The 13,919-nt window shown below is 36.1% G+C and overlaps 1 protein-coding gene across 1 annotated transcript; it reads left to right on the forward strand.

Annotated features, from left to right (window-relative positions):
* The first annotated feature begins 5,509 nt into the window (after positions 1-5,509).
* Positions 5,510-7,869, forward strand: LOC132172276 (trans-resveratrol di-O-methyltransferase-like). The gene is made up of 2 exons (XM_059583750.1): positions 5,510-6,340; positions 7,429-7,869. The coding sequence occupies exons 1-2, from the start codon at positions 5,549-5,551 to the stop codon at positions 7,729-7,731; spliced, it is 1,095 nt and encodes a 364-aa protein (XP_059439733.1). The 5' UTR covers positions 5,510-5,548; the 3' UTR covers positions 7,732-7,869.
* Positions 7,870-13,919: the final 6,050 nt, after the last annotated feature.

Raw genomic sequence — 13,919 nt, forward strand, 5'->3', positions numbered from 1 at the left:
TATATATATATATATATATATATATAGGTAATACCTTTTTTTTTTTATCTTTTTAGGAAGTTGGGGGACCATGGCCACAGCCAATCCCCCTCCCTCCACACACACACATATAGATGGAGGGTATCTTTTTTAGGAAGGGGGACCATGGCCCCAGCCGGTCCCCCTCCCTCCATCTATCTATATATATAATTTAAATATATACATAATAATGACAAACAATAGTAGAATAAAAATGAATGGTTGTTGTTGTAGTGTTAGTGGTGGTCACCATAGTGATGAGGATGGTGGAACAAAGATGGATGATATTTTTGGCAGTACGAACATTGATCGCATGGACAACAATGGTTAATAGAGTGAGTAGCTTAAAAAAACTACGGCACAATAATTTATATTTAATTTAATTTTCTTTAGTTATAAAAAATTTAAAATTAAATCTGAACCATTTGAATAATTAATTACTTCCTAAACTCTAAATATAAAGTTGTTCTAATTAAATAATTAATTACTTATATATATAGAAGAGTCTGACCTACGACTAGCGGCCAGTGAGTCAGCCGATATTTATTTTGAGCATTTTGCTAACATTAATAAAAATATATAAAATAAAATAAAAATCCAAAATTAGATTCGCCCCTATGCATTTGATTGAGAAATCTGATTTGTTTTCATCCTCCTCTTCTTCTTTGATACTATGAGGTAAATTAACACCTTATGAATGTGCACTTTTAAGAATCATAAAAAATTATTGATAAAGAAAAAAATAAATTTGGTGATATACAATAATTTGACTGATTTACAATTTTAATAATAATAAGAATAGTACGTATATTCTCCCTCACCTTGCATGTTTATAAAATGTTGAACGAGTTGCAAAGAAAGTTTAGGTAATAATAGTGCAATCATTTGATTGTATACAAATATTAAATTTGGAAATCAATGAACGTGGTGGAGAAAATTATTTTAATATGTAGAAAGAAAGAAAACCTTATTGCATATATAGCAAATAGCTAGAGAGCTGGTTGGGACTATTGATGGGCAAAAAGGAAGGAAGAAAAAGCTAGTGGAAACAATAGGAAAACACATAATTTTACATGTGTTCCTACTTTACCCCTTTACCTAAATGTTTTTTTAGAATATTATTTACCTACTTGGTTTTTTTTTTCACTAATATTTTTTTAATGCTACTTTTTGAATTTGATTGCGATTATTTGATGATGCAAGGTGCTGCTACCTTATGTTTTAAGTCTCATTTACCTCATGTTATTGCAAGCATAAACAATGTTTGTGAATGCATTAATAATTGAAAATGAATAATTTTAGAAATTATATTTTTATGGATAAAGTCTACTTAATTACCCTCCTCAAACTACCACTCAATTGACAATGTACCCCCAAAGATAAACCTTATGCTTATAAAATTAAAATAATTAACTACTATATATATATATATATGAATTTTAAGATTAATTATAATTAAGCTTAATGTATCTTGCTTCTTAATTAAAGTTGTTTTCTTAAGGTTGTTTCAGTGTATTTATATGAATTTTAAGATTAATTATAATTAAGCTTAATGTATCTTGCTTCTTAATTAAAGTTGTTTTCTTAAGGTTGTTTCAGTGTATTTATATGCACAGGTGGCTGAAAGTTGGGTGGGCTTCTCTCTTTTGAATATTTTTCTTCGTACCTTCTCTTGAGTGTGCTGTAACTCTATAACCCTAATAATTGGTGGTGCCACTGATAAAGACATGGCCCAAATTCTATGGTTTTAAATATTTCATGTTGAGAAATGCTATTTAATATTGCTGGCTTTAGCTAAAAAGAAAATTGGGTAAAATTATTGTCCCAAATTTAAACTGTTGCTCTTGTCAGCTCAAGCTGACTGTTAGTAAAAGAAATTTTTCACAAATTTGGTTTGAACTCCGTTCGGATTAGGGCCAAAAATAGTAGACGATTAATAATTGTTCGCTAACCGCCTAACTATTTAACCGCATTTGAAGGCGTATATATGTACATGAAAGAATGAAACGACTTTGTTTTGGTTTTTTTTTTTTTTTTTTTTTTCTTTCTTTCTTTTAATAACCACTAACCGCCGGTTAACCGCTTAGGCAATTAGCTGATTTTACTAACCGCATTTTCACTCCTCGCTCAAATCACACATTCAAAAATTTAATACTCTAACTTGAGCTTGAATTGAGTTGAGTTTGTCGAGTACTTGACTCAACTCGAATGACGTTAATCTCAACGAGTTTGAGCTTAGCTAAACCTCTAACAAGTTGAATTTGGACTGAACACATTTCATAACTCAACTCGAATAGACATACTCATAAATGAGCTAATTCTAAAATCTTAAAGCTCGGCTTGGTTTGATTTGACTCGATTCCCTACACAGTATGGAGTGCCATATCAACGGTTTCATCCTTGCTTGTGTCCTTTGCGCCGCAGGACATGCCAAAGTAAGAGATATTACAGAAAGAAAATGATGAATGGGGAATGGGTGATGCTGCTCACTGGGCGCATGGAGTTTTGGGCTGGAACCAAATAAGCCAAAAATTTGAATTTAAACAGGCAACGGCTATATAGATGATAGAAGTGGGCTGGAATTTTAATTTGTATTTTGCACCGGCTCACTTGAACATGACACTCTCCAGTTCAAATGAATTGAAGAATATACAGTTAATTATAGTAGAGGAGTATTTTGTTTTTTTACTTTTTAATGGGACAAAAATACCCCTTTATGATAACTAACTGGATATTCTTCAGTTCAAATAAACTAGAAATGATCCTAATTCCACTTGAAATTTTACTAGGAATCACCATTGGACTTGTAATTGATCATTATTGGATTTTGATCAAATTGTGATTTTAATAGTTACGTCATTCTTAGTAGGAAACAAGTAGGACACAAGTAAGTCTTTAGAATTACTCTTGATGTTAGGGTCGTTGAAATGCACAAAGTTATCATGACAGTTGTATTTTGCAAGGGCTGTTTAAATGAGTAATTAAAAATTAAGAAATTAAGGTATTATGGCAATTACAAAAAAGTATGTGATCGATATATATATATATATATATATATATATATATATATATGATAGGTATTAATAGTGGTGGTAAGGGGTAAGACTAGATTTTAGATATGGGGGCAAAGCGAAAAGAAAGAAGTAAAAATTAGATTGTGACTATATATTATTAGTGCAGAGTTTTTCTCCAAACTAAATTGGAGGAACTTCTTTCAATTCAGTCTATATAAATAATATGTGTCTATTTTTTAATAACATGTGAGATATAAAAAGTAAGAGAATGTTGAAAAAATGAGAAAATAAGATGAATAGCATTGAAACAAAAATGTTTATCAAACGGAGCCTAACATTGTGAGCGAGTAGCTTAAGTGCCATAAAAAAATACAGCACAATAGTTTATATTTAATTTTATTTTTTAAATTATAAAATATTAAAATTAAATTTGAACCTTTGAAAAAAATAATCAAATATATTGTTATTTTTTTTACACCAAAGTCCAAATCTGACAAAGAAAAAAAGAGGGGTTGCCTTTCTTTATTGGGCTATAATTTTTTGGAGTAGTGATTTAGTAGACAACGGCGTGCATGAACAGTGTGCACGCCGGTGTTATAATATTATTTTATTTTTTATTTTTTACTGTTTAAATTTTATTTTAATAATATTTTATAATATTATAATGTGCAGGCCGGTGTCCACTCAATTTTTTGATATCTGAAGTCAGAACACGTGGATAAAGAGCAGGGACGTTGCCAACAAGTTTTATGGGAGGGGACCAAAGCAAATATATATATATATATATATATATATATATGGTTGTCAAGATTTTTTTTTTTTTTTTTTAAGCAAATGAACTAGTACTTTTTTCTATTTTTTTTTTTCTTCTTTTTCTAATCACTGGTACTTAAATACAATGAGGAATTGAGCTTAGAATTGTGTCATACTCTCCAATTAAATGTTTAAAATCTAACAAACAACATTCTCAATATTTAATAACCATAATATCCAAATTACAAGACCACTTATATTAGGAATTGAGCTTAGAGTACTAACCTCAAAAAGTGTGACATGCGTTGAGTTATTTTGCACCTCGTTGATTAACATGATATTCTCATAAGTTACACATAATCCAAGATCAAATTCCAATAAACTTTGTGCATTTTTGTCAAGTATTGTATTTGACTTTCTCATCATCTACAAATAAATTTACATGATCATTTTGAGTCTTTAGAAAATAAAGAAAAAAATATGTGTAGGTTAACAATGAACAAACTCACTTGAATAACATAATCATCACATAGACTCTAAGTTAAACATTACACTTTAACCCTATAATTATTATTCTCTTCCTATTCCATTGATCTAGCAACTTACCCCAAATTTATAATACTCATATTCACATACAATAATCAATATGATTATAATATGACATATTAGAACCTAAACTTCATGGACATCAATTTTCATTGAACTCATAAAAGTCTAGAGTTAATTAACGCTTTAAATGCAATTAACACATCCAATTAGCAATCCTAGTGTTCACACACTAAAAGCCCTAATTTAATTCATATTATACAAATTATGGTTTATGTCCATACTATAAACAATAGTGAAATTAAAACTTTAAACCCATTAATCTAACAACCCGGATCTTAAATCATGCATAGAAATCCACTACATACAAAAGTCCCTAGTTAATTTTAGGAATTTTGCTTCTTACTAAAATTCCCCCAAATTTGGACCTAATAAAAAATTCCCAAAATCATTAAGATTTCAAACTTGAAATTCAATAGGTGGAACAAAAAATCAAAGAGAAACTAGAGATTTCTCAATGGCATTAGTTATATAAACCCATCAAAATAAAAAAAAAATAAAAAAAAATTCTCATATGGCCATACAAAATCAAGAACCAAAAATCCTCACAGAGAAAAGATCCAAGATTTAGGTACATACATAAATAAAATAACAACAGCAAAAAACACATAAATTTCCAAGTTTCCAAGCCGACAGCCAATCTATGAAGGAAAAAAAAATTAAATAAAATAAAATCAACTTTTCAGATTCTTAACCAAATTTCTAAGTCAAACAATAAAAAAATTAACTAAAAGAAAACCCCAAGATTAACCTAAGAAGTAAGAACCAACCGGTAGAGGAGAGTCGGGGCGACCGGGACCTATGAATTTATTTTTGGGGGGGGCCAATATAAATTTTTTTTTTTTTTTTTTACTCCTTAAAATATCTTTTTTGAGGAAGTGGGGGGACCATGGCCCCAGCCAGTCCCCCCTCCCTCCATCTCTGCGTGTAAGCAACGCCATTGCAAATATGATTTAATTATAGAGACTTTTGGAAAGTTAGTTATAGCAATTTGAATAATCAGTAATATCTTTTTTGAGGAAGTGAGGGGGGACCATGGCCCCAGCCGGTCCCCCCTCCCTCCGTCTGTGATAAAGAGTGACATGTTATGCTGACTATTTGATGAAGTGTCGTTAAAAGCAACATTTTGAATCAGGAGCAACGGCATCTGCAAAATTATGGAACATATTCATGGCCATGGAGCAAGTGAGTTGTTTCAAGCACAATCCCATTTGTATAAACATGTTTTCAGTTTCGTAGGTTCCATGTCACTGAAATGTGCAGTTCAGTTAGGCATACCAGACATAGTCCACAGCCATGGGGAACCGATTACTCTCCATGGCTTGGTCTCTGCGCTTCAGATTCACCCCACAAAAGCTGGTTTTGTGCACCGCCTCATGCGCTTGCTTGCTCACTGCGGCTTCTTTGCTACCACAAGAGTCAACAAAAAACAAGAAGCAGAAGAAGAAGAACAAGATGAAGAAGAAGCGTATGATCTCACACCTTCATCGAGGATCCTCCTCAAAGATAATGTCACCGGCTTTTCACCGTTTGTTTTGGCTATGCTTGATCCAGCTCTGTTAACTCCATGGCAATTCTTGGGAAACTGGTTCCGGGAAGACAAGGTGACAGCATTTGAGAGTGCGCATGGGATGGAATTGTGGGAGTATGGAAACCAAAATCCTGGATTCAATAATCTTTTCAATGAGGCTATGGCGAGTGATTCTGGAATGATGAACTTGGTTGTAAGAGACTGCAAGGCAGTTTTTGAGGGGTTTGATACATTGATTGATGTCGGGGGTGGTACTGGAACATGCTCCAGGATCATTTCTGAGGCATTCCCTCACTTGAAATGCACAGTGCTTGATCTTCCACATGTTGTAGCTAATTTGACAGACAGTTTGAAGTTGAATTATGTTGGAGGAGATATGTTTCAGTCTATCCCTCCGACAGATGGCATTCTACTTAAGGTATGCATTAATTTTTTTTTTTTTTTTTTTTTTTTTTTTGGATGAATGAATTTTAGTATCCAACTGATATAGAATTCTTCACACCCCAACAAAACTTGCTAGAACCCCTTATGCCAAAAGGCTACCAAAAAAAAGGAAAAGGAAAAGGCCACAAAACCAGCAAAACAACAAACCACAAAAGCACCCAAAAAAATCCCTCTAAAAGCAAAGCAACAGCGTAGCAGCCATCCTATACAATTTTGCTACTTCTAGCTAAGCAACAGAAAACTCAGACAATACACCAAGACTAGTCAGACAGGCAAAACACTAGATAGAAATCACTTATTCATAATATCTACAATTCCTTCTCTGCATTGGCAGCAGCTTTTCAACAGCAGCATTTTCTACGCAGCACTAGCCCAGCAGCATACAGCCACAAGAACAACACCAAGTCACCAGCAACACAACCAACCAGACAGGGAAGACTAAAAACCACCGCAAGAATCAGGAGAGATTTTTGTACCAGAATAGTGACAGAGGTTTCCCAACCAGCACAGAGCCATATTTTTTCTGTTACCCTTGAAGTTCCCCTTTCACATAATTCTAGTTCTAACCTACCAACACATTTTCAGAAGCATTCTTTCCTCCGAGATAAGTTGATTACCAAACTTCACAACATTTCTTTGCCTCCACATATTATAAATAGAAGAACCCCATGCTAGTTTGCAAATCACAGCTCCAAGACTTTTGCCCCTCCATTCCCTCACTCCCTTGTTCATATCATCCCACTCAATAGGAATATGTGGTTGATTGCACTTTTGGATAACATAAAATTTGGCAGGTTTCTTGGATTTCCTTCTATAGCTTGATCTGCAAATGTCCTTCATGAGCAACATAAAATTTACTACTATACGCTGCTTTTATCCTTATATCATGCACAAGTTGCTAGTCAGGTTCAAACTTCGGTAAACTGTGTATGCTATTTAATACAATGAGGAAGGACACAATCCTAGAGGATGATTATACTGTTGGTTGTGTTCTTTATGGTTGGATTAATAAATTACATAATGTTTTCATTTTTCTTGATGGTGATAATGACTAATTTGCAGTTGGTTTTACACTCGATTAGCGATGAGGATTGCGTGAAGGTACTGAAAAAATGCCGAGAAGCAATACTAAACAAAGAAAAAGGGGGAAAGGTGATCATCATAGATATAGTGATTAATGATATCAAAGATGAGCACGAAATAACCGAAACAAAGCTCTTTTTTGACGTGATGATGATGGCTATGGTCACTGGAAGAGAGAGATGCGAGAAGGACTGGGAAAAGCTCTTCTTGGAGGCTGGTTTCAGTCGCTACAAGTTAACACCCATGTTTGGTTTAAGGTCCCTTATTGAGGTTTATCCTTAGGACCTTAGCAACAACTATATATTCCTAAGATTTGTATGGCAGTAGAATAATCATGTACTGAAAGCTTGAATGCTGTATGGATAACTAATGGGTTAAAAGAGTTTTCAAATTTAGTATAATTATGAATATATCTATGTTCATGGTTTGGGAATATTTTAAAGAGACTTGGAAGAAAGAGAAATTAAAGTAGGCATTTATAATGCCCAATGCCCAACTCATACCGAGCTATTGCTTAAAGCAAGCAAAACTTGATTGTATGCTCTTTCGCACGGGACACACACACGTTGAAACTAACAATTATGATCTAACTTTTATAATTAAGAGTAATGTTAGAAACTACATTTTTATCACATAATTATCTCACAATGTTGATGCGTCAGTCCCACAACCCTTGAATCAGTCATTGTTAAAAAAAAAAATCCAAAAGTTAGTTAGGATTGCCATATTAGCATTGTGGGATAAAAATGTGATATCTAGCATTACTCTATAATTAAATCATCGTTGTGCATTTTTAAAATTCGTGTCTCTCTCTCCTTGCTAGAATAGAAATTCCAAGCGTGTTCTGGTTTAGTTTCGTTTTGCACAAAACACATACCATTATATCTAAGAGGAGTATTTGTACGTTGTAACCTAGTACACACCAATTGATCAAAATTGGTAGGAACAAATAACTTCTTAAAGAAAACGATTATGTAATGCATCTTAGGAGCATTTATTTTTTTTGTTTGAGATTTATGCACTAACATAATGATGGGTCAGCCAGGGAAATGAAGTAGATCTAATGGAAACCCATCACAACATTCTCATCAATTAGATAACAAAACAGAATAGACAAAAAATCCATGTAGGTGGAGTTATTTTTAATTTCAAATTGCTGCCAGATGATAACATTTATAATCAGTAATTGAAAAGTCGTTCGATCACAGTTGGTCATGCTCACAGCTTATGTTCATACACATTAGGTATCTACATTCTAGAGGGCGGCGCTAGAGACTGAACACATAAATTTTCTTTAGTTCACATTAATAATTCAACTTTGTTAATAATTACACGTCTAAGACTTTACGCAAAGGCAAAAAATGAGAGCCTCAAGGCTATAAGGCTATAAGCCTATAAGGCTGAGCGAGTAGAATTCTTGGGTCTGCAAACTGCTGCAATGCTTATATCCCTTGAAAAACTTTGTAAAAGGTATATTCAAAGTTGATAGATTTTACAATTACATTGGTGTAATATATATACAACTTGACATAAGACACAGCTAACCGTAAAATCAGAATCTGCAATAAATCAATTTACTACAAGGAAAAGGAGATCTTCTCATTGGCTAGCTTGGTCTCCAAGTCTTTCAATTCTTGAGCTTCTTTCCTTTTACAAACGATTTGATTACAGCTAGTTGATATTCTTAAACCTACTTTACATGCTGTCATAGGAGGTTGAGGAATATAGAGAATCTTTCTATATTGAGTTTCAGTTTTCCTACAGCTGTGAGATTGCTTTGAACGCTTATCTGCGCTCGATCGCATCAGGCCTACGATCGATCGCATATTACCCTAATTCTCAACTTGAGCTTCTGGTACTGCGACCGATCCTGCGATCGATCGCAGATTACTCTGATTCTCACCTCGAGCTTCTGGTACTGCGACCGATCCTGCGATCGATCGCACTCAACCTGCGCTCGATCCCCTGAGAGCATTACATGCCTTAACACCCCCCCGCAAGTTGATGGGGGGAGAAACCACCAACAACTTGTTCTTAAGAATGAGGAAACGCGCTGAGGGCAAACCTTTAGTAAAAATATCAGCAATTTGATCATGTGTGGAGATGAACTTAATCAAGATATCACCATTGAGGACCTTCTCTCTAACAAAGTGATAATCTACCTCAATGTGTTTAGTTCGAGCATAGAACACATGATTGGATGCCAAGGCTAATGCTCCAATATTATCACACCACAAGACTGGAGGTACTGTAAGACAAATTCTGAGTTCTTTGAACAACATGCGTATCCAAAACAATTCTGCAGCGGTGATGGAAAGTGAGCGGTATTAAGCTTCAATGTTTGACCTTGAGACTACTGCTTGCTTCTTGGCACTCCAGGCTATTAGACATTCTCCCATGAATACAGCAAACCCTGTGGTAGATCGGCGATCATCCGAACATCCTGCCCAATCAGAGTCACAAAAAGCATTGAGTTGGAGATTGCCCTTGGTGTAGTAAAGTCCATGATCAGGTGTGCCTTGGAGATATCGCAGTACTTGTTTGGCAGCAGTTCAGTGAGTGGATGATGGTGCATGCATATGTTGACACAATTGGTTGACTGAATAGGCTATTTCTGGTCTGGTAAGTGTGCAGTACTGTAGTGCCCCAACGACTTTTCTATAAGGTGTAGGATCAAACAATGTTTCACCATCTAATCTGGAGAGTTTGGATCCAGAGGTGCAGGGAGATTTTGAGGGTTTGGCTCCACTCATGTGTGTCTTGTGCAGTAACTCTGTGATGTACTTGGTTTGACAGATGTGTAGACCAGATGCATCTCTGGTAACCTGTATACCAAGGAAGTAGCTCAAAGGACCAAGGTCTTTTAGTGGAAATTCAGATTGTAGTTTAACAATAATATCAGTGATCATATGAGGATGAGTGCATGTGATGATAATATCATCCACATAAACCAACATGTAAATCTGAATATGACCATAAAGATAGAGAAATAAAGATGTATCAACCAAAGAGCCGTGAAAGCCTAGCTCAAGCAAAAAGGTAGAGAGCCGAGTATACCAAGCTCTGGGTGCTTGCTTGAGGCCATAGATAACCTTGTGTAGTTTGCATACCTGATCAGGATGTGACTTGTCTATAAACCCTAGGGGTTGTTCCATAAAAACATCTTCACTTAGATGACCCTGGAAGAAGGCATTTGAGACATCCAGTTGCCGAATGACCCAGTCAAAATGTACAGCAAGGGTAAGGACAACTCGAATGGTTGAAGGTTTGATCACTGGACTAAAAGTCTCTGTATAGTCTATGCCACTTTGCTTATCAAAGCCCTTAGCTACTAGCCTAGCTTTGAACCTTTCCACTGTGCCATAAGTCTTTCTCTTAATCTTGAACACCCATTTGTTTCGAATTACATTGTGGTGGAGAGGTCTTGGACAGAGGGTCCATGTTTCATTCTTGATCAAGGCATCATACTCTTGCTGCATTGCTTCCATCCATCTAGAATCAGTGGCAGCTTGCTTATAGGTGCCTGGCTCACATTCAGAGACACTAGTATGGTAGAGCTGAAAGTCTGGGAAAGCTTTGGGTTGTAGTGAGCCTGTTCTAGACCTAGTTATCATGGAGTGGGTGGGTAGTAAAGGAGGTGATGCTGTAGGGAGGACATGTGGTGATCCTATAGGTGGGGCAATGGGATTGTTAGCTGAATGGGGTGTGGAACTAGAAGTGGGGGCTGAACTAGGTGATGAACTTGGGGGTGAAACAGGCTCAGAAAGGAAGGTAGCTGCATTAGGATTAGTACAAACAGGTAATGCACTTGGTAATGAAAAAGGAATAAAAAGAGAGAAAGGAGCTTCACCTTGAGCATTTATCTTGGATGGAAGGTGTGTAGTAGCTTGATCCTTGGCAGGGAAAGAATCTTCATCAAATATGGCATGTCTAGACAAATAAGCTTTGTTAGTAACAGGATCCAAACACTTATTGCCAGCATAGTTATATCCTCGGAAAATGCACGGTTTGGACCTATACTCTAACTTGTGCAAACCATAGGGTCGAAGAAGTGGATAGCAGAGACAACCAAAAACCCTAAGTCTTTCATAATCAGGGTCTCTATGATAAAGCTTGGAATAGGGTGACTTGTGATCTAAAGTAGGAATGGGTAACCTATTAATGATATAGACAGTAGTGAGAAAAGCATCAACCCAGTATTTATTAGACAGGTGAGAGTGAACTAGAAGTGTGAGTCCGGTTTCAAGTATGTGTCTCAGTTTGCATTCTGCAAGTCCATTTTGTTGAGATGTATACGGGCAAAATTTTCTATGAACTATGCCATGATGGGTGAGAAAGGTTTGAAACTAAGTTGAGGTGTATTCTCCTCCTCCATCAGATTGAATTTGTTTAATTTTAGAGGAGAATTGATTTTTTGCGAGAAGCTTAAACTTAACAAAATTCTCAAACACTTCAGATTTGTTATGTAAGGGGTAAATCCAGGTGAAACGTGAGTAATCATCAACAAAGATAACATGATATTTATAGCCACTAATGGACTGCACTGGAGAGGTCCAAATGTCAGCATGAATGAGCTCTAGAGGTTGAATAGATACATTAGTAGAAGTAGAAAAGGGCTGCTTTTTGCTTTTGCCTAAATGACAAGAAGCACAAGCAGAAGTTTTATTGAAATCAAACTTGGAAACAGGAAGGGATTTACCCTTAACAACACGGTTCACTACATCAAGTGATGGATGACCAAACCTAAAATGCCACACTAGAGTGGTGGTTCTTATTCCTATCAAAGCTGTAAAAGTCTTGGTGCCTTTGAGAAGATTCCTTCCTAGCCAAAGTGGATATAGGCCATTTTCACTCCTCCCCTCCAAGAGTGTTGCATGGGTCAGCAGGTCCTTGATATAATAATGAGAAGAGGTTAGGATAAAATAGCAAGAATTGTCATGGCAAAACTTTTGTATAGAAATCAAATTAGTAGAAGTTTGGGGACAATGCAGTATATTTTTGAGTTGAAATAAAGAAGTAGGAGAGTGTAAGAGAGTTAAACCAGTGTTCTCTATTTGTAGACCAGTCCTATTGCCTACTGCCACCTCCTCTGTTTGTTGGAAGGGCTGCTGAATCTGTAGGTTCTCTAGCTGATTAATAATGTGGGTATTGGCTCCACTATCCACCAGCCATTGTTGCTCTTCATAGGCCGAATTGGTGTGGGCAAACATTGTTGCCAGTTGGGTTGGTGGATTTCTACCTTGAAAGGAATAGTCCATCCTATGGTAACAATCAATGGCTAGATGGTTTAACCTACCACAAATCTGGCATAGGCCTCTTGAGCCATGAGAAAAGTTGCTACCTTGCTGCAGAGGATTTTGGGGTTGGGGTTGTTGTCTGTTGAAGGAGTTCCCTTGATTGTGTGTAATGGAGCCACGGTTGGTGAAAGGGGAATGACCTTGAGGAGGTCCTCTATTATACTGTGAAGGCCCACGGTTGCATTGTTGAAAAGATGATCTTGGTGTGGAGAACCCATGAGTATTCCTTGGAGAAAAACTTTTCTGTGGAAATCTGGAATGCATAGGAGGCCTTCCTCTGAACTGTTGGAAGGGTTTGTTTGCTGTGAGTGCAAAGGTGGACTGATCTGGAGTGTGGTTTTGGTGTTGGTTCAGCAACATCTCATGACTAATTAGTTCATCTTGAAAATCTTCATAGCTAAACTCATTAGCTCTAGTGTGGAACGTGTAGGTTGTGATAAAGTGAGTAAAGTTGGAATTCAATCCATTAAGGATAGAAGAGATTAACTCTTCATCAGAGATAGGGTTACCTGCAGCTCCAAGTTGATCTGCAATGAGTTTTGTAGATTGCATATAATCTAAACATGACTTGGGTCCTTGTGATAGACTTTGGAGTTGCTTTTTGAGATTTGAAATTCTGGATTTGGATTTTGAGGCAAACTTAGTGGCAAGGGCTGTCCACGCCTGGTTTGATGTGTTGAGACCATAGACCGTGGCTAGTACCTTTTCTGAAAGAGAGGCTGTTATGACACAAAGCAGGTATTGATCCTTCTTGTTCCAGGTAAGGTATTCTGGATTGAGTATCTCATTTCCTTGATCATCTGTAGTCATCTTTGGAGGACATTTTTCTGAGCCATCGATTATGCCCATAAGATCATAGGTGCGCAGAATAGGGTGTATCTGCGTCACCCAGCTGGTATAATTCCCAACTTCAAGCTTGATAAGGGACTTTAGTGTGGTATTTGGTGGTGTGAATGAGGATTCAGTGTTTGAGGCCATTGGAAACAGAAAAGAAAGCTTTTGGAATTGGCGTTAGCCTAGCGTGGCTTTGATACCATGAAAAACTTTGTAAAAGGTATATTCAAAGTTGATAGATTTTACAATTACATTGGTGTAATATATATACAACTTGACATAAGACACAGCTAACCCTAAAATCAGAATCTGCAATAAATCAATTTACTACAAGGAAAA

Source organism: Corylus avellana, chromosome ca2 (genome assembly GCF_901000735.1).
Source record: "Corylus avellana chromosome ca2, CavTom2PMs-1.0".
NCBI lineage: Eukaryota > Viridiplantae > Streptophyta > Magnoliopsida > Fagales > Betulaceae > Corylus > Corylus avellana.